We start from the raw sequence: 24,522 nt of genomic DNA on the forward strand, positions 1-24,522 counted from the left end.
TAGCTAACAATGCAGCCTCCCTCCTGATTTGTGCCAAGTACAGCAGCGTCAGATCTGAGGAGATGGCTCATAGTAACTCCATTTCTATTCCGTGGCAGAGTTACTCTGAATATACCTAGGTGTAATGGAAAGCAGAGTCTGTCCTTTTGTCTCCTCTCCCAGGATGAAGATGTCAGAAACAAATATGTCAAATCAAATTAGTCTTAAGAGAACCGCCCCCGAGATGCTGTTATAGAATTTAATATTCCCCTTCCTCCTTCTTTCGCTTTCAGTGGAAATTGTTACAGGGTCATGTGCAGCCTTCCACTCAGCTCTGGATTTCAGGGATGTTAATGGCCCATACTGCCTACATTTCAAACACCTGAAAACACAGAAGTGTGTCATTTGTTAGCCTCTTCTGCCACTGCATCTGCCCCCTTCCTCTCCCATTCCCGCTGCATTTTCCAATATAATCAACAGAAAGAAATACCTTGTTCAGAATGACGGCCTGATGTTTGCAGATAATCGTCTTTCTCTGAAAATTTCCTCTTTTGGCTTCCATAACAGCCCTTGTGGCCATTTCCCATTAGTTTCTGGTCCTGTCTTAGTAGCCTTTTCCAGCTTGCTCAAGTAGTGCTACTTTCAGAGTTTTATATGTCACTTTAATGACCGTGTTCAAGATCCAAAGAAAGAGGGCACCTTAGGTTAGAATGACCCCAGCTGGGAAGTTTTGCAAGCTAGTCTGATTACATTGGTAATGGGTTTACTGCGTCTATCGGTGCAGATACAGATGCAACTTTGATTAACTTAAACTTTTGCTTATGGTCTCACAGGAGAATTTAAACAAGCTGATGAGCAATCTGAGAAGCACTCATCCTCACTTTGTGCGATGCATCATTCCCAATGAAACGAAGACCCCCGGTAAGAAGCGCCAGTGTACAGAGATCTTAGTGAGATGCAGCCATTCCCTCCGGGCTGCACAATAAGGTACTAATTCATGCTGTGATTTGTTAAGGTGCCATGGAACATGAACTCGTACTACACCAGCTAAGGTGTAACGGCGTGCTGGAAGGGATCAGAATTTGCAGGAAAGGATTCCCCAGCAGAGTCATTTACGCAGACTTTAAACAGAGGTCAGACTCCTCCAATCCCTGTTCCATTTTCTCTCTGTGTGGAATAGCTTGCCTTTTCTAACTACTTTAACTATTGTAGTCACTGCAGTGCCCACACATGCTTTGTGTGTAGAAGAAATTTAGGACCAAAATGGTGTAGTCCAAAAAGCAGCAAAAATGCCACACTTTTCCTGTGTGTGGGGAGGGGAATGGGCTGGGTGAGCCATGGAGTGGCCATGCTAGGTGACTATGTAGCCCTTTAAATACCATAAAGCTGAATTTCATGATGGGTCTGTCTGTGGGACCTCAGAATAGGGGCTTCATGGGAGGACAAAGGCAGTGACAGAGACATGGCCAGTGTGGCCAGAATTGTGAGCAATGTGAGCTTCTTCATATTTTGTTTTCTCCCACAGATATAGGGTTTTAAATGCAAGTGCTGTTCCAGAAGGACAGTTCATGGACAGCAAGAAGGCTTCTGAGAAACTACTTGGGTCCATTGATGTTGATCACACCCAGTATAAATTTGGTCACACCAAGGTACAATCACTTTTTGATTCAAACACCGTCTATTTGTATTTTGTACAGAATGAAAGTGATTGTCTTTAACATTCTCTTCCTCAAGGTGTTCTTCAAAGCAGGACTTCTGGGTCTTCTAGAGGAGATGAGAGATGATAAACTGGCACAGCTTATCACCCGCACACAAGCCATGTGTCGTGGCTTCCTGATGAGAGTGGAATTCAAGAAAATGATGGAAAGAAGGTAGAAATGTACTGCATTTGATCTGTTGGGTTTGTGTCACCCCACAGAGGTGAAATGAACAGAATTGGAGGGGTGGATTCTGTTTAACTTAGATCTCATTAATCCACTGTATGCGTGAGCACTTGGGAGTAGAGCTGGGTGAAAATTTTCAGACAAATAGTTCGTTTGCTGAAAAATGCAGTTTCAGGTTGACCTAAACTAGTCACAAAATTGCTGATAGTTTAGTCCCAAAAACTGGGGCTAGAGTCACCAGGAAACTTCAATGCTATATATAGACACCCAGAGGAGAAGGTAGAGACATAGCGCCATATCCACCTACCCCTGTGGTCTGGGAATCTAGCCCTTCTTTTCCTTTGCTTTTATTAAATGAAAGTTTAAAAAGCCTGAACTCAAACGAAAAAGTTTTATTCAATCTTAAATGAAATTTTCCACCGTTTTCAATTCACTGAAAATTCAGAAAAACATTAGTTTTGGTTTAACCCAAACTGAATTTTTTTTTATTTTATTTTTCGGAACTGCCAGTGAACCAATGAATCAATTATTTGCCCAGCTCTATCTGGGAGTGTGAATCGGTATAACTGGTATACCAAGGAGCAAGAAGAAGGTGTAATAAAGTGTGTGTTAGACTAGGGGTGGCCAACTTTAACTTACACCTTCCAGTTGGGTACTTTTATGCTAAATTCTCTTTGGCTCCTCAGCATGTGAGTTACACCAGTTCAGAGTCCCTTAGACTCCAAAACACTCATCAGAGGGAGTGGGTCAGTTACAGATGTGATGTGTAAAGAGGGAGCAAAAGTTCATTCCGGTTTGTGAGCGTGAGTCAAGACTTTAGTTCAACATGCACACTGAGGAGACCGACAGTGGAGTTTTACTCCCCCTAGACTTTCTGAGGCTCAAGCAGGTCCAGAGTCTGTAACCCTTAGAGTAGTATGTTTTCATGTGAGTGGCCCCATTTGAACTCAAATGAGGCTACTTGGCTGAATAAATTCTACTCACAATTAGTAGAATTGCAGTATCTGGCCTTTGGATTCACCTCTGAATTTGGCCCATAACATTGACCATATATTCTGATGACATTATAGAGAGTCCATCTTCTGTATCCAATACAATGTTCGCTCATTCATGAATGTCAAGCACTGGCCCTGGATGAAGCTGTACTTCAAGATCAAGCCCTTGCTGAGGAGTGCTGAAGCTGAGAAGGAGATGGCCAACATGAAGGAAGAGTTTGAGAAAACGAAGGAGGAGCTTGCTAAGTCTGAGGCAAAAAGGAAAGAACTGGAGGAGAAAATGGTGACTCTGCTGCAAGAGAAAAACGACCTGCAGCTCCAAGTGCAGTCTGTGAGTATCACCAGTGCATTCAACCCTTATTGCACAGTAGAAAGGTCCAAGCTGAAACTTCCAAATGCAACTTTCCCATGAAGCATCCCATTAATAGCACTGGGATCAGTGTTTGGCCAAGATAAAATATTTCCCGTGTTTAAAATGTAAAGTATCAAAAAGAAAGTATAGGTGTATAAATAAATAAATAGCAATACTCCCAGCCACATATGACAGGTCATGCCCTAAAACAAGGTGAGAGCAAGCAAATTTGGAGAAGCAAAGTTATGCTCTTTAAATATGTCTGCCTCATCCATGGCAACTTAGGCTACACCTACAGTACAAACTATGGTTGGTGGCCTGTAAGGGTACACGTGGCTACCCATGGCAGTGAAAAGCAGGCTACAGCCACATTGCAGTGTGCAGCTACATGTGTCGTGTGAGGCTCTGGCAGAGAGTAGACAGCAGGAAAAGGTTTCAGCTGCCGCTCCCCTGCTAGAGCCTTTCCCTGCTGGTGGAGTCCTTCCGTGTGGGGAAAGCAGAGGACAGCAATGTAAGCAGGGAGGCCCGGCTTAGGCAAGTAGAGAACCGTGTATTTGCGTGAGGACATACCCACACCCTTCAGGCATGTCTGTACTCTACTTGCCTCAGCCTGGCCTCACTGTCTACACTGCTATTTGTTACCCATGCTAGGGGCTACCGAAAGAAGCGTGCAGTGGAGACATACCCTTACTGTGACAATCCCAATGTATTCACATGCCATGATGAATTCACACATCTGCTGTACTATTTATATTTATTGTGCCACTGATGTTACCATTCAGGGCTGGAGTAAGGCAGTTGGGGACCCAACACAGACCATGACATGGAGCTTTCTGTGGCTCCACCCCTACCCCATAATGTGGTCTCCCCACACAAACACACTTAGAGTGGCAGCAGCAGGGAGGCTACTCCCTGGGGGCAGGGTCTCTGTTGCCCACCAGAGCAGCAGGTCTTTGAGCTCACACCCCATAGAGAGGAATGGGGCAATTCTGCCCTCTCAGACTTTTGTTTTAGGTTGTCTGCAAACTCATGCAGTTGACACTGCATCAGATAAACTTGGGTCACATTTTCAACTTGTTCTTCATAACTGTGAAGGCTAGAAACTTACTTTATTTTCCTAACTGTGTGCTGAGATTTTCCTGTAATTAAATGACAGAGTAGAGGCTCTATACATGAGTTTATAGTGTTTATGCCTTAATTTGTCTCAGTTACCACCCTGTGAAAACAATGAACTGTAGAGAGAGTTTTAAAACATGAGCCACAGGATGTGCATAAAACGTTAAGGAAAGTAGATGAGTGCATACTCAGTAGATTTTTCATAGAATCATAGAATCATAGAATATCAGGGTTGGAAGGGACCCCAGAAGGTCATCTAGTCCAACCCCCTGCTCAAAGCAGGACCAATTCCCAGTTAAATCATCCCAGCCAGGGCTTTGTCAAGCCTGACCTTAAAACCTCTAAGGAAGGAGATTCTACCACCTCCCTAGGTAACGCATTCCAGTGTTTCACCACCCTCTTAGTGAAAAAGTTTTTCCTAATATCCAATCTAAACCTTCCCCACTGCAACTTGAGACCATTACTCCTCGTTCTGTCATCTGCTACCATTGAGAACAGTCTAGAGCCATCCTCTTTGGAACCCCCTTTCAGGTAGTTGAAAGCAGCTATCAAATCCCCCCTCATTCTTCTCTTCTGCAGGCTAAACAATCCCAGCTCCCTCAGCCTCTCCTCATAACTCATGTGTTCCAGTCCCCTAATCATTTTTGTTGCCCTTCGCTGGACTCTCTCCAATTTATCCACATCCTTCTTGAAGTGTGGGGCCCAAAACTGGACACAGTACTCCAGATGAGGCCTCACCAATGTCGAATAGAGGGGAATGATCACGTCCCTCGATCTGCTCGCTATGCCCCTACTTATACATCCCCAAATGCCATTGGCCTTCTTGGCAACAAGGGCACACTGCTGACTCATATCCAGCTTCTCGTCCACTGTCACCCCTAGGTCCTTTTCCGCAGAACTGCTGCCTAGCCATTCGGTCCCTAGTCTGTAGCTGTGCATTGGGTTCTTCCGTCCTAAGTGCAGGACCCTGCACTTATCCTTATTGAACCTCATCAGATTTCTTTTGGCCCAATCCTCCAATTTGTCTAGGTCCTTCTGTATCCTATCCCTCCCCTCCAGCGTATCTACCACTCCTCCCAGTTTAGTATCATCCGCAAATTTGCTGAGAGTGCAATCCACACCATCCTCCAGATCATTTATGAAGATATTGAACAAAACTGGCCCCAGGACCGACCCTTGGGGTACTCCACTTGATACCGGCTGCCAACTAGATATGGAGCCATTGATCACTACCCGTTGAGCCCGACAATCTAGCCAGCTTTCTACCCACCTTGTAGTGCATTCATCCAGCCCATACTTTTTTACATTGGCTGTAACCCTATTATTTCTCAGGCAAGTTCTTTGAAGGATTAGTCTTTAGTTTAACACTATGTAGATGCAAAAGCTAGACCCTGCAAATGGATCAGCCCCCAAGCAGCCTCATTGACTTCAGTGGGGCTCTGTGTGGGTGCAGAGTCCACCCGTGTGGACTCCTATAAAGTCATGGGTTTCATGAGAGTAGATCCATTTGCAGGATCTAGCCTCAAATTTGATCTTAAAAGTAAAGCCATACTTGAGGCACTAAAAATATTTGCCAAATATGTCAACTGGTAAGAGATGCTTCATTTATGGTGAGATATTTAAAAAATATTCGTTTTTCATTTCTAAATTTTGTTGAAGACATAGAACTTTTAGGCCAAATGGTTGTTTTTTTAAAAGAATATTATGAGTCACTGATAGTATGAGTTAAAAATAGAAGTGTCATCCCAACAGATGTGGTAAAAATCATTATGATACAAACACCAGTTAAAAAAAAGAAAAACAAAAAAACCTTTTAGAAAAGATCCTAATAATGGATTCACTGTAGGAATCTGATGGCTTGGCTGATGCTGAGGAAAGATGTGACCAGCTGATCAAAACCAAAATCCAACTTGAAGCTAAAATTAAGGAGGTGACTGAAAGAGCAGAGGATGAGGAGGAGATGAACGCTGAGCTGACAGCCAAAAAGAGGAAACTGGAGGACGAGTGTTCAGAGCTGAAGAAAGACATTGATGACCTTGAGTTAACATTGGCCAAGGTTGAAAAGGAAAAACATGCCACAGAAAACAAGGTATAAGGCAGAATCTCTAACGAACTTTCTAAAATATGACACTGCTGTTCACAAACAATAATGTTTTGTATCCATTTTCTTTAACTACCTTTGTTCAACTCTGCAGGTGAAAAACCTCACTGAGGAGATGGCAGTTCTGGATGAGACCATCGCTAAACTGACAAAGGAAAAGAAAGCCCTCCAGGAGGCCCATCAGCAGACCCTGGATGACCTGCAGGCAGAAGAGGACAAAGTGAACACACTGAGCAAAGCTAAAACCAAGCTGGAGCAGCAAGTGGACGATGTAGGCGCAATAACATATGGAGAGAACAAAACCAGTGTGATGTTAGGCTCTTGTTCGCAGAGAATTTATGGCCTTTTTCTGTTTAGCTTGAAGGGTCGCTGGAGCAAGAGAAGAAGATTCGCATGGACCTTGAAAGAGCGAAGAGGAAACTTGAAGGAGATTTGAAGCTGGCCCAGGAATCCACAATGGATTTAGAAAATGATAAACAGCAGCTGGAGGAAAAACTGAAGAAGTAGGTATGGTTTGCAGGGGGTAAACTGCAGATCCATTTTGTTCCAGCACTAACTTTTTTTTTTCCATGTGAAAAGGAAAGACTTTGAAATCAGTCAGCTCCAAAGCAAAATTGAGGATGAGCAAGTCCTGGGCATCCAGCTGCAGAAAAAGATCAAAGAGTTACAGGCTAGTCATACATTTTTTCTTTTCTGTCCTTCAGAACAAATTTAGTTAAAAGGAAGCCATCTTTCTTAGGAAGAAGAAAAAGGAGTACTTGTGGCACTAAAGCTTATGCTCAAATAAATGTGTTAGTCTCTAAGGTGCCACAAGTCCTCCTGTTCTTTTTGCGAATACAGACTAACTCGGCTCCTACTCTGAAACCTATCTTACTTAGGCATGGTCTATATTAGGTTGACAGAGTTATGTCAGCCAGGGGTTTGATAAAAGCACATCCCTGACTGACATAGATTTGGCGACCTACCCCCCCAGTGTAGATGCTGGTGGAAGAAAGCTTTTGTTGATATAGGCAGTGCTGACAAGAGTAGGGAGAAAGGAGGGACAGTTGTACCAGGGCCCTGAGCTCAGGGGACCCCAAAAACATCTTTAACATCTGTGTAAATAAAGTGAAATGGAAAGAAAAAGGTGGACTCAGTGAACATGATGTATGAGGGACCCAAATTTCTCTCTATGGGTCTTTGGATGTAGCTACCCCAGTTCAGGGAGGCGATGTTTCTTTGCCACCGGAACTCCTGTTTTCAGTGTAGCCTGCATGTATTCTACGGAGTTATGCCAGCAGAACTCTGCCGATAGCCATACTGGTGTTGACCCCAGACTGAAGCCATAGTCTTAGTGTTTCCTGTTGTTCTCCAGGCTCGTATTGAGGAGCTGGAGGAGGAGATAGAGGCTGAACGTGCCTCTCGGGCGAAAGCAGAGAAGCAGCGGGCTGATCTCTCCAGGGAACTCGAGGAGATCAGTGAGCGTCTGGAAGAAGCTGGTGGAGCCACAGCGGTTCAGATTGAGATGAACAAGAAGCGTGAGGCAGAATTCCAGAAAATGCGCCGAGACCTTGAGGAGGCCACTCTGCAGCACGAAGCCACAGCCGCCGCCCTCCGGAAGAAGCACGCGGACAGCACGGCAGAGCTTGGGGAGCAAATCGACAACCTGCAACGCGTCAAGCAGAAGCTGGAGAAGGAGAAGAGTGAACTGAAGATGGAGATCGACGACCTGGCTAGTAACATGGAGACTGTCTCCAAAGCCAAGGTACAGAGCTGTGTATTGAAAGTGCTGTCTTTATCCTAAGTCTTATTGCAGTGTAAAAGAATGAAACATTTTTAATCATCATTTTGTCATGTTTAATTATACAAAAGATTGTAAGAGCAGGATATGAGCTGACTGTAAGTTGGATTCTAACAGAATTATTTAAAGTTTAATTTGTATAAAACATACATAAAATCTCAAACAGGACCAAGAAGTTTATAAGCTCCAAATACAGTTATTACTGAATTAATAGCCATCACACTTAGAGGATTATAATAATTAGCATTATATTGTTTTTTAAATTGAATTATTAAAATGTATATGAAACATATTACTCTACCATACAGTACTGAATATGCAAGTCTACATCTTATAAACTAGATTAAAAGAATATTAAAGTTGCAGAGTCAAGCACAAGCACACAAAAGTAAAACAGTCATAGAGCAGTTTTTAAACTAAGGGCTGGGGGAAGCCAACAGGTGCAGAGAAGCATGTGGTTCAGACAGAGACATCGCTTAAGGGAGGATCTATTAATGGAGAGTCTCTATGTCCTAGTAAGGAAGAGAGAATGGAAGATGATAAAATACAGGTAGTATCTGATGAGATACAGTCAAATGAAAAAGAGTCCCATTCAATTACATCACGTAATGGCAGACAGCTAAAAACTGACAATTATTTTAAGTGCTTATACACAAATGCTAGAAGTCTAAATAATAAGATGGGTGAACTAGAGTGCCTCGTATTAAATGAGGATATTGCTATAATAGGCATCACAAAAACTTGATGGAATGAGGATAATCAATGGGACACAGTAATACCAGGGTATGAAATATATTGGCAGGAGAGAACAGGTCGTGCTGGTGGGGAGTGGCACTATATGTGAAAGAAAGCGTAGAATCAAATGAAATAAAAATGTCAAATGAACCAAACTGTACCATAGAATCTCTATGGGATAGTAATTCCATGCTTGAATAATAAGAATATAGCAGTAGGGATACACTACCGACCACCTGACCAGGATGGTGAAAGTAACTGTAAAATGCTCAGGGAGATTAGAGAGGTAATAAAAATAGAAAACACAATAATAATGGGGGATTTCAACTATCCCCATATTGACTGGGTACATATCACCTCAGAATGGGATGCAGAGATAAAGTTTCTTTACACCTTAAAATGACTATTTCTTGGAGCAGGTAGTCCTGGAACCCACAAGAGGAGAGGCAATTCTTGATGCAGTCCTAAGTGAAGCACAGGATCTGTTCCAAGAAGTGAATATAGCTGAATCGCTTGGTAATAGTGACCATGATATAATTAAATTTAACATCCCTGTAGTGAGGAAAACACCACAGTGGCCCAACATGGTCGCATTTAATTTAGAAAGGGGAACTACACAAAAATGAGGAGGTTAGTTAAACAGAAATTAAAAGGTACAGTTCCAAAAATAAAATCTCTGCAAGCTGCATGGAAACATTTTAAAGACACCATAATAGAGGCTCAACTTAAATGTATACACCAAATTAAAAAACATAGTAAGAGAACCAAAAAAGAGTCATCGTGGCTAAACGACAAAGTAAGAGAAGCAGTGAGAGGCAAAAAGGCATCCTCTAAAAAGGGGAAGTTAAATCCTGGTGAGGACAATAGAAATGAGCATAAACTCTAGCAAATGAAGTGTAAAAATATAATCAGGAAGGCCAAATAAGAATTTGAAGAACAGCTATCCAAAGACTCAAAAAGTAACAGCAAAAAAATTTTAAGTACATCAGAAACAGGAAGCCACTGGAAAATCGAGATGCTAAAGGAGCACTCAAGGACGATAAGGCCATTGCGGAGAAACTAAATTAATTCTTTGCATTGGTTTTCACGGCTGAGACTGTGAGGGAGATTCCCAAACCTGAGCCATTCTTTTTAGGTGACAAATCTGAGGAACTGTCCCAGACTGAGGTGTTATTAGACGAGGTTTTGGAACAAATTGATAAATTAAACAAGTAATAAGTTGCCTGACATTCACCCAAGAGTTCTGAAGGAACTCAAAAGTGAAATTGCAGAACTACTAACTGTGGTATGTAACCTATCATTTAAATCAGCTTCTGTACCAGATGACTGGAGGATAGCTAATGTGACACCAACTTTTAAAAAGGGCTCCAGAGGTGACCCCAGCAATTACAGGCCAGTAAACCTGACTTCATAGAATCATAGAATCATAGAATAACAGAGTTGGAAGGGACCTCTGGAGGCTATCTAGTCCAACCCCCTGCCCAGAGCAGGACCAATCCCAACTAAATCATCCCAGCCAGGGCTTTGTGAAGCCTGACCTTAAAAACTTCTTAGGAAGGGGATTCCACCACCTCCCTAGGTAACGCATTCCAGTGTTTCACCACCCTCCTAATGAAAAAGTTTTTCCTAATATCCAACCTAAATCTCCCTCACTGCAACTTGAGACCATTACTCCTTGTCCTGTCATTTGCTATCACTGAGAATAGTCTAGATCCATCCTCTTTGGATCCACCTTTCAGGTAGTTAAAAGCAGCTATCAAATCCCCCCTCATTCTTCTCTTCCGTAGACTAAACAATCCCAGTTCCCTCAGCCTCTCCTCATAAGTCATGTGTTCCAGTCCCCTAATAATTTTTGTTGCCGTCCGCTGGACGTTTTCCAATTTTTCCACATCCTTCTTGTAGTGTGGGGCCCAAAACTGGACACAGTACTCCAGATGAGGCCTCACCAGTGTCAAATAGAGGGGAACAATCACGTCCCTCGATCTGCTGGCAATGCCCCTACTTATACACCCCAAAATGCCATCGGCCTTCTTGGCAACAAGGGTACACTCTTGACTCATATCCAGCTTCTCGTCCACTGTCACCCCTAGGTCCTTCTCTGCAGAACTGCTGCCAAGCCATTCGGTCCCTAGTCTGTAGCGGTGCATTGGATTCTTCCATCCTAAGTGCAGGACTCTGCACTTGTCCTTGTTGAACCTCATCAGATTTCTTTTGGCCCAATCCTTCGATTTGTCTAGGGCCTTCTGTATCCTATCCCTACCCTGCAGTGTATCTACCACTCCTCCCAGTTTAGTATCATCCGCAAACTTGCTGAGGGTGCAATCCACACCATCCTCCAGGTCATTAATGAAGATATTGAACAAAACCGGCCCCAGGACTGACCCTTGGGGCACTCCGCTAGATACCGGCTGCCAACTAGACATGGAGCCATTGATCACTACCCGTTGATCCCGACAATCTAGCCAACTTTCTACCCACCTTATAGTGCATCCATCCAGCCCATACTTCTTTAACTTGCTGACAAGAATACTGTGGGAGACCGTGTCAAAAGCTTTGTTAAAGTCGAGGAATAACACGTCCACTGCTTTCCCTTCATCCACAGAACCTTCTATCTCATCATAGAAGGCAAATAGATTAGTCAGGCATGACTTGCCCTTGGTGAATCCATGCTGACTGTTCCTGATCACTTTCCTCTCGTCTAAGTGCTTCAGAATTGATTCCTTGAGGACATGCTCCATGATTTTTCTGGGGACTGAGGTGAGGCTGACTGGCCTGTAGTTCCCAGGATCCTCCTTCTTTCCTTTTTTGAAGATTAGCTCTACATTAGCCTTTTTCCAGTCTTCCGGGACTTCCCCCGATCACCATGAGTTTTCAAAGATAATGGCCAATGGCTCTGCAATCACATCCGACAATTACTTTAGCACTCTCGGATGCAACGCATTCGGCCCCATGGACTTGTGCATGTCCAGTTTTTCTAAATAGTTCCTAACCACTTCTTCCTTCACAGAGGGCTGGCCTCCCTCCTCCCAGCACCAAGCAAACTAGTTGAAGCTAAGAACAGAACTGTCAGACACATAAGTGAACATAATTTGTTGGGGAAGAGTCAACATGGTTTTTGTAAAGGGAAATCATGCCTCACCAATCTACTAGAATTCTTTGAGAGGGTCAACAAGTGTTCTTAGATTTTCAGAAAGCCTTTGACAAGGTCCCTCACCAAAGGCTCTTAAACAAAGTAAGCTGTCATGGCATAAGAGGGAAGGTCCACTCATGGATCAATAACTGGTTAAAAGATAGGAAACAAAGGGTAGGAATAAATGGTCAGTTTTCAGAATGGAGAGAGGTAAATAGTGGTGTCCCCCAGTGGTCTGTACTGGGACCAGTCCTAATCAACATATTCATAAATGATCTGGAAAAAGGAGTAAACAATGAGGTGGCAAAATTTGCAGATGATAGAAAACTAGTGAACATAGCTAATTCCAAAGCAGCCTGCGAAGAGCTACAAAGGGATCTCACAAAACTGGGTGACTGGGCAACAAAATGGCAGATTAAATTCACTGTTGATAAATGCAAAGTAATGCACATTAGAAAACATAATCCCAACTATACCTACAAAATGATGGTGTCTAAATTAGCTATTACCACTCAAGAAAGAGATCTTGGAGTCATTGTGGATAGTTCTCTGAAAACATCCATTCAATGTGCAGTGGCAGCCAAAAAAACAAACAGAATGTTGGGAATAATTAAGAAAGAGATAGATAAAAAGACACAAAATATCATATTGCCTCTATATAAATCCACGGCACACCCATATCTTGAATACTGCATGCAGATGTGGTCACCCCTTCTCAAAAAAGATATATAGTAATTGGAAAACGTTCAGAAAATGGCACAAAAATGACTAGGGGTAGGGAACAGCTCCTGTATGAGGAGAGATTAAGAAGTCTGGGACTTTTCAGCTTGGAAAAGAGATGACTAAGAGAGGATATAATAGAGGTCTATAAAATCATGACTGGTGAGGAGAAAGTAAATAAGGAAGTGTTATTTACTCCTCATAACACAAGAACTAGGGGTCACCAAATGAAACTAAGAGGCAGGAGGTTTAAAACAAACCAAAGGAAGTATTTCATCACACAAATCACAGTCAACCTGTGGAACTCTTTGTCAGAGGATGTTGTGAAGGCCAAGATTATACCAGGCTTCAAAAATTAACTAGATAAAGTCACGGAGGATATGTCCATCAATGGCTATTAGCCAGGATGGGCAGCGATGGTTACCCTAGTCTCTGTTTGTTAGAGGCTGGGAATGAGGAACAGGGGATGGGTCACTTGATGATTACCTGTTTTGTTCATTCCCTCTGAAGCACCTGGCACTGGCCACTGTCAGAAGACAGGATACTAGGCTAGATGGACCTTTGGTCTGACTCAGTATGTTCTAACAGCAATGAATATACCAGAATTATTGCTGCCCATGGAGAGGCAAACTTAATTCTGGTATCACTTAGCTTTTGAGTGCTTCAGTTTGCAATCGTAAAGCTCTTTTAAAGTAGGGAGATGGTGTTATGCAAAATTTTAGGGTTTTTTTTTTTAATAAAGCAGGCTGAAAAACCAGAAATTTCATCAAGTGTAATCATGTTGATCCCCCTGAAATGGTCATCAGTAGGACTGAAACCTTTAGATCCACAGCAACCTGAGCTAAATGAATAACTGGTAGCAATAGTAAGCTCTTATCCTCTTTGTGGACCAGCCTCTAGAGGGGGATGACACACACGTTTTATCAGTGGGTCATACAACTTTGTGATACAACTGAGGAATGCTAAGTATAAGTAGGGTTGGCAGAATTTGATATTTTTTTTTTATAATTTTGATGGATAATATTGATGTTTATTTTGAAGCATTTTTAAAAAATTATATATATTTAATTTTTAACAGTTGTACAGAATTATGGGTTTTAAGCATTTTTAGGTATTTAGATTTTCACATTTTCACAAAATTATGAGGGGTCACACAATGTAGGGGATCAGACAATTATTCAATGACAGTAGAGGTTGAGATTCAAAAAGTTAAAGCTTTTTCAATGTTAAAACACAAACTGACAGCATTACATGTCAAAATATACAAAATAAAAAGCCTTAAATCAAACTCTAAGAAGTTTTCAGGCAGCATTTTCCTGACTTTTCCTATCTGTAAATTTTGTTTATTGTCAATGGAAATTTTTTTGTTGATTTGTGTGCATGGTGACATCAATGATTATTGACATTTACTGATAAAAATCAAATCCTTCCAAGTTTAGGTGTAAGGATTTCTTGGTTGTATTCCTGATTTTGGAGGGGAGTGTGGGCTAGCAGTTACAGACAGCACAGCCAACCATATAGGCTTGCCACACCCATTCTGCAAAGCAGAGTGGCTGGAGTTTGTATTTTCCATGTTAGCACACTGGATTCCATGCCACAGTCTGCTGGAAGTGACTTGTACAACCTCATAGTTCCCATCTGTAGAATGGGGGGAAATTATATTTGCCTGACTCCCAAAGTCAGGGCATGAATCCTTGTTCAATAATAAGGGCTATGGAGTGCATAGAACATCAACATCAGTCAGTAAAAGACCTGGAACTAGAACTCATGGCCTGCTCCTGCCTCCCAGATCAGCACCCTACCCCATAGCCCTGACCACAATTGTCAAGCTCTGTGTGGTTCCATGTGACATTTCCTGCCAGTGGAAAATAGTCACTTATTTAATCACTTCGCCCCAGGGCACCCCAGAGCACTGGGGATGGGGTGGAGGGAGGCAGGAGCCTACTTGTCACATCAGAGGGGATGGCTGGAGAGGCTTCTTGGGCAGTCTGCAGAGGAGAGATACCAGGGACCTTCCTGGGGTGGTAATAGGGCTGACGCAACCTCTACCATCCTGTGTCTGCTTCCCATTACCATACTTTCTGTCCTATTCCACTAAGGTCTCAGCCCCTCCCCCTCTCTCCAGCCCCCCTCTTTGCTCCTTTCCCCTACGAAGTGCGTCTTATTTTACCTTTTGGACACTTTTTTGCACACAGATTCATGACGGGTGAGATTTCCTCACTAATTGAGCCCACATATGTTTGTCATGACAAAGATCTCAATTATCTCAGAATGCTGGAGAGCCCATGTGTTTATCCTCTTTCTTGTTGTCCATTTTACACAAAGTCAAACCTTGAGAAGATGTGCCGCACTCTGGAAGATCAGCTTAGCGAAGTTAAGACAAAGGAAGAAGAGCATCAGCGTACGATCAATGACCTCAGTGCTCAAAGAGCTCGTCTACAAACAGAATCAGGTAAGATGCATACATGTTTTTTGATGTAGATATTTTGAGAGGAGGAGATATGAGGTGCAAAAGGGACGAAATTGCCATTCTATGGAAAAACTGCATATCCACCTGCTATTAGAAGTTCTCTAACAATGACTTGGATGACTTGAGAACTCAGGTTATTTGCTTTTCTTTAAAGTATTTCCATTTGTAGTTAATAAATGACTATATCATTTTCCAGTCAGTGAGATTAAATCCCTCCTATTTCATTTTCACTTTTTTTAGGTGAATTTGCACGCCAGGTAGAGGAAAAAGATACTTTGATTTCTCAGCTCTCAAGAGGCAAACAGGCATTTACCCAACAGATTGAGGAACTTAAGAGGCATCTAGAGGAGGAGATAAAGGTGAGGATTTTTCCAACAGCCTTTTCTGTGAAGCTGGATTCTTGTTGTGAGCAAAATGCTTTAACCTCAAATGAAACCATAGCACCCTAGAGAACAGAGGGGGAAAGGTCCTCCCCAGCCCCTGCCAATGCAGGATTGTTCCCTACAGTATATTTAAGAATATTTTATTCTGTCCCAGCTTTAAATTTGCCATCCATCGAATCTCGCACCACTTCCCCGGGATAGCGTTCCACAGTCTGACAGAGCTCACTGTCAGGAGGATCCCCAGGATATTTAGCTACATCACTGTGCTACTCCTGTTGTGTCTCCAGGCTAAGAACGCACTGGCCCACGCCTTGCAGTCTGCTCGCCATGATTGCGACTTGCTCCGGGAGCAATATGAGGAGGAGCAGGAAGCAAAGGGTGAGCTGCAACGCGCCCTGTCCAAGGCCAATAGTGAAGTTGCCCAGTGGAGAACCAAATACGAGACGGATGCCATTCAGCGCACAGAGGAACTGGAAGAGGCCAAGTATGTGCCGGGGGGAGGACTGGAAGAGGCCAAAAACTAAATGGGAAATGTGAAGAGGCTAGTGATATGCTCAAGATGGGACTGGAAGAGGCCAAGGATGTGCTTTGGGCAGGGGGATTAGAGGAGATGCAGTATATCCATTTAGTGGTATGGGTTGGAAAATGGCAAATATGCTCATTAGGTTTAGAAAGACTGAGAGAGGCCCTGTACTCTGTCGATAATGTGTGTGAGCTGATGGCAGATGGATTATCAGAGACAATGTACTGTATATGAATTGGATAAGAGCGACTGAGAAAGGACCTGATCTGTGTGTGCACTGGGGTCACAGCCCAGAAGAGGTGACTTCTGCTCTCGTGAATCCCAGAGCAGCTGCACACAGATTTCTTCAATATTGCTCACTAAATGGGAGCCGTATTTACTCACTAAGTGGGAGCTGTATTTACAATCTTCCAGGAAGAAGCTTGCCCAGCGTCTGCAGGATGCTGAAGAACATGTTGAAGCTGTGAATTCCAAATGTGCTTCCCTTGAAAAGACGAAGCAGAGGCTGCAGAATGAAGTGGAGGACCTGATGATTGATGTGGAAAGATCTAATGCTGCCTGTGCAGCTCTGGATAAGAAGCAGAAGAATTTCGATAAGGTATTTCAGCCTTGTGGGTGTTGGATGGAGCATCCGCTAGTGATCTCCATTGCTTAGACTAAGGTCTTGTTGTTCTTTAGGTTCTGGCAGAATGGAAGCAGAAATACGAGGAAATGCAGGCTGAACTGGAAGCTTCCCAGAAGGAGTCTCGCTCGCTCAGCACGGAGCTGTTTAAGATGAAGAATGCTTATGAGGAAACCTTGGATCAACTTGAAACTCTGAAGCGTGAGAACAAGAACTTGCAGCGTAAGTCCCCGGATTTCTTCTCCTAACATGGGGCTTCTGGAAAGCTTGTCAACACTCTAAAGTGAATCTGTCTGTGCCTGTGGCATTGCTAAGGAGCCTCTCTCTCTTTGGGACCTTTGTCTGATTGCGTTATTTGTCTGTAACCCAACAGAGGAGATTTCTGACCTCACGGAGCAGATTGCAGAAGGGGGAAAGACCATCCATGAGCTGGAGAAAGTGAAGAAGCAGACTGAGCAAGAGAAATCAGAAATCCAGTCCGCTCTGGAGGAAGCTGAGGTACACATGCCATTAGTCACTGCTTTACAAAGAGAGAGTCAGAAAACCTTGGAGCTGTATCCTGTTGTAAACACGGTGGGATAATTCACAGGGACAGGAGGACAGCACATGCTGTGCTGGAAGCTATGTACTCAGTGCCCATGCTACCCACAGCACTACATTCCAGTTTGTGGGAGCATTTAACACTTTATGTGGAAGGAAACAACTATTTTTGTCCCTTTATTGACCCTTCACTTGCTCTTGTTAAGGCTTCCCTAGAACATGAAGAGGGCAAAATCCTCCGCATCCAACTTGAGCTGAACCAGGTAAAGTCTGAAATTGATAGGAAGATTGCTGAGAAAGATGAGGAAATTGAACAGCTGAAGAGAAACCATGTCAGAGTTGTGGAGTCCATGCAGAGCACCCTGGATGCTGAGATCAGGAGCAGAAACGAAGCCCTGAGGCTAAAGAAGAAGATGGAGGGGGATCTGAATGAAATGGAGATCCAGCTGAGCCATGCCAGCCGCCTGGCTGCAGAGGCACAGAAGAATCTGCGAAACACACAAGGAGTGCTCAAGGTACACTAAGCCACACATGCCTAGTGTGATAGCTCAGCTGGTCTTTTCAGCATGCCAAGGAGTCTGCGCCTCCAGGTAATTTCTCTCACTCGTTTTACAGGATACCCAGATTCACTTGGATGATGCTCTCCGAAGCCAAGAAGACCTGAAGGAGCAGGTGGCCATGGTAGAGCGCAGAGCTAACCTGATGCTGGCCGAAATTGAGGAGCTGAGGGCAGCTCTGGAACAGACAGAGAGGGCCAGGAAAGTGGCTGAACAGGAGCTTCTGGATGCAAGTGAACGAGTTCAGCTCCTGCACACCCAGGTCAGGGTCTAGTGTGAAAAGAAATCCCACAAACCCCTAAGCAGGAGACTGCTCTGTAGGTATCCTGCTCCAAAGAGCAGCACTAGGGGGTGTTTAGAAGATTTTTGTTCTTGAAATGGCCTGTACGCTAATGTCCATAGGATGGACCTTTGTTAAACAGAAAGCAAGAAGCTGCAAGGCCCTCCTTGGTTTCCTTCATGTTGCTTTGTTGAAGGCGACACAGGGATGACGAAGGTTATAATTGCAGTGATGTGATGGAGGGGGGCAAGTGTCTCAGAGGCTCTGGGTGTGGCTTTCCTGCCTCTTATACAGTTTCCATCATTGGATACTTTTAAGTCATCTCTGCCATCCCCTGGGGCTCAGGAAGTATTTCTACACAGTGATTATTTTGTTATGGAATGGGCCAGATTTACAATTGGCACATAGTGTTTGTCACAAGCTGGGAGGGCAGGAGGTAATGTTAGTGAGAGCTCTTAAAATATTCACAGCACATCACTGACTAGCTGTCAATGTCCTGCAGCGATGATACATTTGGAGGAGAGTTCTGCAGCAGTAAAATGTTAATAGTAACCTGTACATTAAACACAAATATTCAGTCCATGCTCCAGAGTCGATATTTTGGGACTAACTGTAACCACGTCTTATCTATTGTTATTAAACAGAACACCAGCCTGATCAACACGAAGAAGAAGCTGGAAACAGACATTTCCCAAATCCAGAGTGAAATGGAGGAGACAATTCAGGAAGCGCGTAATGCAGAAGAGAAGGCCAAGAAGGCAATCACTGATGTGAGTTGAAGGCACCTTTCTTTGGAGAACATGGCCGTGTTTGCACCTGAAATGGCTGGTTTTCTGGACCGGTTTCCTTTCTTTACTCACTAGGCGGCCATGATGGCGGAGGAGCTGAAGAAGGAGCAGGACACCAGCGCTCACCTGGAAAGAATGAAGAAGAACCTGGACCAGACGGTGAAGGACCTGCAGCTCCGTCTGGATGAGGCAGAGCAGCTGGCACTGAAGGGTGGCAAGAAGCAAATCCAGAAACTGGAAGCCAGAGTGCGTATTCCCCACATTTGTGCAATTAGGAGCATTTCCTATGTGTAGTCACAATGAAACTCAATGATCCGTTTCTCATTTCAGGTGCGTGAGCTGGAAGGTGAGGTTGACAATGAGCAGAAACGCAGTGCTGATGCTATCAAGGGTATGCGCAAGTATGAGAGAAGAGTAAAGGAACTGACCTATCAGGTAAGGAGGGAGGCCCTTTGTGCTGTCACATCCTTCTCCGGGGAGCACAAATTGTTTGTACCTGAACCTGCAGGGGGCAATTTTTATTGTCCTTTTCAAACAGTAAGACAGTTAACAGTAATTCTATGGAAAAACAAAGAGTTCACCAGGAAATCATTTGAAAGAGAAAGTTAAAATATCCATTATAATCTTTATTATCCATCTTATATACTTATCAAAATGTATTATATGGAACATTGCTTTCACTATATAATATGAAGGAAATAGACAAATAATTTGGAAATGAAATGACTCTTTTCCATTACAAACTGTTCCTAGACTGAGGAAGACCGCAAGAATGTTTTCAGGCTCCAGGATCTGGTAGACAAACTACAACTGAAAGTGAAAGCTTACAAGAGACAAGCTGAGGAATCTGTAAGTATCGTTCTGAGGAGGGAGGATATGCATCCTTTTGATATTGCAGAATGCTTTAGGGATGTCAGAATACACCTTTTCTAAGTCTCCTTTGGTAAAAATGCTTGGCTTTCATTAACAAATACTTACGGGTGCAGAGCTTACTGAGGAACTCTGACTGTTTCTCTAGGTTAATAAAAGATCTGACTAAGTTTAACAGTTTTCATAATTCCATAGTGACACACTACCTGATCTGCACATGTCACTTAGACGTGGTTGGAGATGCAGGCTCTGTTTGCTACTACAAATCACGTAGGATCGAGAGATGAGGAAGCAGCTATTTTACCTCTTTTACTTGAAATACATGAGGTGGGGATATGGATTTTTTTTTTTAGTTCAAACTTATGTTCTGATAGGCTGGTTGGGAATCTTCTCGGATGTCACAGCTGTTGAACTGTCACAGTTCAGGGCTAACTGCACCTTTGACCCCTTGTGCTCTGTCTGAGTGCAATCCCCTTGACAGGCCTTGAAACTTCACCTTTCTGCAGCAGAATTGCAAGATTCTCCTGCTCCCAGACTGGGTCCCAGGGTACAGTAATGCAACCAACAGATTCTTCATCAGGCCTGACCCAGTCAGCTGCCTTGCAAGTCTTCTCTTTAGGAGCTGTGATCGGTGCAAACACAAAGGACAGAAAACAGCCTTTTCAAAACAATATATTGTTTAATCTCAGCAGAAAGAACACAAAGTAACAAGAGCAAATGGTTATTAACGCAACAGTCTACACGCAGAGCTGTGTTACCCAAAACGTACATAGGCTCAGCTTATCCAGACACCCCCTTTTCTAGGCATAGGAGTGGGCACAGCCTGATTTCCCACAGTCCCTGTGTCACCCTCTTTCCCTGTGCTGCCGTTGCTCAGTTCCTCCCCCCCACCCGACTCCTAAGCCCTAATGCCTCAGTTTCCTGTCTGGATTACCCACTCCTCTGTACCAAGCCAGGATGTTGAACTCAGCATGATTAGAGGGAAACTTCAAAGGAACTGACACCCACTTTAAGTACTGGTGAATGGTGCTGAAACTCATCCTGCTTACATGTGAGCCAGGCCTGGTTTAACCCTTTAGTAATCATATAGCAACCAACACAAACACAACCAAACAAACAGATGAACATATAATGGTCATAAAATAATATTGGTGTTTTCCAAGTCTTTCACAGGGATCTCTTCACCAAAGAGAAGAGCAGCATCCCTCTGCTCATTATATTAATGTATATAATTATATAATTAATAGAACTCCACTGATTCTTTTAAATTGAGCTGGGGTGGGAGGAGAAGAGGAAGAGAGTGATTAAACTTAGCTGGCCATTTTGATCATGCTGATTTGACTTCTTAAAAGCTTTTGCTTTGACTGTGGCCATGGTTTTGGTGACTAACTGATACAGATTGCTGATGTATACAGAGTTTGTTCCCCCATTTGCTGCCTCTCTCCCAATGTACTGCTGCTCCCCGTTAACCCCAAATGCTGCCCCCCAATGGCCCTACCCCTATTTACCCCATGTCTTGCCTCTACCCTTCTTGGTATGATGTCCCATGACCCATGTTGATGTGCTGCTTTCTGTCCCATGTCTCACACCTACTCCCAGGTCCCAGTTCCCCCTGACCACAGGGCACTTCTGGGGGACCCGATGACCTCTCTGCTCCCAGCCCACTGGCTTCAGTGGGTGTCTGGCTACATTCCCCATCTCCCAGTTTTTGGGGAACCGTCAAAAAGGGGCCACTGAATCCCAACCCCAAGAGAAAGCCTTCTGGGGAAGGGATCATAGAATCATAGAATCATAGAATATCAGGGTTGGAAGGGACCCCAGAAGGTCATCTAGTCCAACCCCCTGCTCAAAGCAGGACCAATTCCCAGTTAAATCATCCCAGCCAGGGCTTTGTCAAGCCTGACCTTAAAAACCTCTAAGGAAGGAGATTCTACCACCTCCCTAGGTAACGCATTCCAGTGTTTCACCACCCTCTTAGTGAAAAAGTTTTTCCTAATATCCAATCTAAACCTCCCCCACTGCAACTTGAGACCATTACTCCTCGTTCTGTCATCTGCTACCATTGAGAACAGTCTAGAGCCATCCTCTTTGGAACCCCCTTTCAGGAAGTTGAAAGCAGCTATCAAATCCCCCCTCATTCTTCTCTTCTGCAGGCTAAACAATCCCAGCTCCCTCAGCCTCTCCTCATAACTCATGTGTTCCAGTCCCCTAATCATTTTTGTTGCCCTTCGCTGGACTCTCTCCAATTTATCCACATCCTTCTTGAAGTGTGCGGCCCAAAACTGGACACAGTACTCCAGATGAGGCCTCACCAATGTCGAATGTCGGATATGCTCATACCAACTAGCAGGGCCAAGCCCCACCAGCAGACTGAGCTCAGTTGATACTAGCCCTGCCAGTTTGTGGTAACTCATTGCCCATGGTCAGGGTTTCTGTACTCATGGGATGGAGAAACCCCCTTATAATAAATTCACATTACAATTAAACTACTAGCATTGTCTTTCTATATAATACATGCACACACACAGTGAAAATGTACATCTCTTGCTTGATTCCCTATGTGATAGGGTTAGAGAGCCTCTAATACCGTACAAGCTCCATTAATTCAATGCCACCTTCTTCCCCTCTCCCTTTGAATGGGGCATCTCATTACAGTTGGTAGAAGCTGGGTGTGTCCCAAGTTTTTTGTTATGAGGAAGAATAATTTCTGATTGTCTAACCCTGAACTCTAAGCCTGTGGAATTGCTGACCTGAAAGACTCACAAACTAGAATGCTGTCGCTTTCCTAAATTGGATGCTTTCATTTCTGTATTTATCACCAAGCATATTGTTGGTAACAAATATGTGTTTACTGTCATTTATCTGTATTTAAAATAATATATACTACTGCATTAATGTGGCCTGATTAGGAAAAAGGAGTTATAAATGAATGTATAAACCTAAAGAAAAATCCCTCCAAAATGTTTAGAAATCTATTTTCAGTTAGTTTTTAGTGATTCTTTGAAAAAAGAATTAGAAAAGGGCAAGAGTGTGAAGGTCTGTGCTTAGATTTTAGATATGAAATGATAAGTGGGTAACAGTCTGGGCTTTCCCCGTCCCCTCAGCAAACAAGCACATCCTATTAAGTCCCAAATGTAGGGAAAGGGGAACCCTCAGACCTTTGGTTTACAACTCTCTCTCCATCCACAGGAGGAACTATCCAATGTCAACCTCACCAAGTTCCGCAAGATCCAGCACGAGCTGGAAGAGGCTGAGGAGCGGGCTGACATTGCAGAGTCCCAGGTCAATAAGCTCCGGGTGAAAAGCCGAGAGGTTCACAAGAAGATTGAAGGAGAAGAGTGAGGATGTCTCCATGCTGCAAAGTGACTGAAGAAATGCACAAAATGTGAATCTCTCCATCACTTTGCTTTGTAATTATTGTTTATTCTGTCCTCAGTGTCTAGTAAATAAAGATTATAGAGAGCTTTGCATACAAAGAACCAGAAGTGGCTTTTGTGTTGTACTCATTAGCTTTGGAGTTTTATTAAGGTTTGTACATTTACAAGATACATTTGCACAATCAAACATAAATTGAATACTTATCCCTAAATTTTCAAATAATTCCACAGATTTTAGCTTCAGAACTCCTGTCAATTGAATGAATCAGACCTCTTGTGTGGAGAAAGATGCCAAAGCCCTCTGAGATAATTTATGGCTTTATTCTTTCAAGCCTTTTCAAGCAGCACTCGAGATAGAATTATACAGACAGTTTTGCTTTAAAATATGATGGAAAATTTCCTGACAATTACCATCTGGTAAGCAAAATATAATTTTCTCCAAAACAATGGAATAAATATATTTTTTAAAAATTTGCAAACATCTAAAGGATATGAATTTGCTGTGCAATAATAATAAGCAGCACAGATGATAGAGTACAAGTGAATGCCAAACAAATATGATTGAATTTTTTAATAAGGTTAGAGGCTTTAGAGGCAAAAATGCAGTAATTCTCCATTTTAGTGTGGCATTTGACGCAGTGCAGCATGATGCTATACACTGGTAACTTTGGGAAGGGGAGGTATCTGGTGAGGAGTCACAGAGATTAGTGTAAGACCTGATTTTATTAAACATGATTATTCATGACTGAGAGATGGGGTAAATGGAATTTTACACAGGATACTGATGTGGGAGGCATTACAATACAAAAGGATTGGGACGGTTAGAAATATGGGCAGGGAATAACAAAATGAGATTCAATGGGCTGAAATCTAACACGTCTGGATAAAAGTAGAGAACAGATATTTTCTTGTAGGAAATAATGTCAAAAGACACCTAAGGGGGACAGTGGAGAGAAACTGAATGATATCACAATGCAATGTCATGTGAAAAAGTGCAACAGACCCAGACAGCAAATTACCTGAGAGTCTCAGTCTGACCAATCCATATTTATTGGCCAAACTTGTGATGGGGATGGCTACATGAGGAGCAGCCTGGTGGACCACATGTGGGCAACTTGAAACTTTACAGTTGGTCTCTGTGTCCTCTTTACAGTGTCTTCACTTTTAAAACATAAAGAATCCAGCAAAATTCAAACAGAATACAGAAAAAATTGCTACAAACTGTTTCAGGTTGTTACGGGTAATTTATGTCCAGCTCAAAACCACAAAAATGACAAAATAAAGCATACGGCCATATAGCTACATTCATCATCTTCTCACA

The 24,522-nt window shown here is 43.1% G+C and overlaps 1 protein-coding gene across 1 annotated transcript in view; it reads left to right on the forward strand.

The window, feature by feature from the left end:
* LOC140898371 (myosin-1B) overlaps positions 1-23,177 on the forward strand; it is a 33,965-nt gene extending 10,788 nt beyond the window's left edge. Inside the window, exons 16-38 of the mRNA XM_073312108.1 lie at positions 813-900; positions 995-1,112; positions 1,505-1,628; positions 1,714-1,850; positions 2,933-3,188; positions 6,172-6,414; positions 6,521-6,697; positions 6,784-6,929; positions 7,006-7,096; positions 7,781-8,170; positions 15,117-15,243; positions 15,502-15,620; positions 15,932-16,128; positions 16,582-16,765; positions 16,846-17,011; positions 17,163-17,287; positions 17,536-17,844; positions 17,945-18,148; positions 18,811-18,936; positions 19,030-19,200; positions 19,285-19,389; positions 19,708-19,803; positions 23,014-23,177. Coding sequence (XP_073168209.1) covers positions 813-900; positions 995-1,112; positions 1,505-1,628; positions 1,714-1,850; positions 2,933-3,188; positions 6,172-6,414; positions 6,521-6,697; positions 6,784-6,929; positions 7,006-7,096; positions 7,781-8,170; positions 15,117-15,243; positions 15,502-15,620; positions 15,932-16,128; positions 16,582-16,765; positions 16,846-17,011; positions 17,163-17,287; positions 17,536-17,844; positions 17,945-18,148; positions 18,811-18,936; positions 19,030-19,200; positions 19,285-19,389; positions 19,708-19,803; positions 23,014-23,166 — 3,852 coding nt within the window. The 3' untranslated portion in view covers positions 23,167-23,177. The remainder of the gene's footprint in view (positions 1-812; positions 901-994; positions 1,113-1,504; positions 1,629-1,713; positions 1,851-2,932; positions 3,189-6,171; positions 6,415-6,520; positions 6,698-6,783; positions 6,930-7,005; positions 7,097-7,780; positions 8,171-15,116; positions 15,244-15,501; positions 15,621-15,931; positions 16,129-16,581; positions 16,766-16,845; positions 17,012-17,162; positions 17,288-17,535; positions 17,845-17,944; positions 18,149-18,810; positions 18,937-19,029; positions 19,201-19,284; positions 19,390-19,707; positions 19,804-23,013) is intronic.
* Positions 23,178-24,522: the final 1,345 nt, after the last annotated feature.

This window comes from Lepidochelys kempii, chromosome 14 (genome assembly GCF_965140265.1).
Source record: "Lepidochelys kempii isolate rLepKem1 chromosome 14, rLepKem1.hap2, whole genome shotgun sequence".
NCBI lineage: Eukaryota > Metazoa > Chordata > Testudines > Cheloniidae > Lepidochelys > Lepidochelys kempii.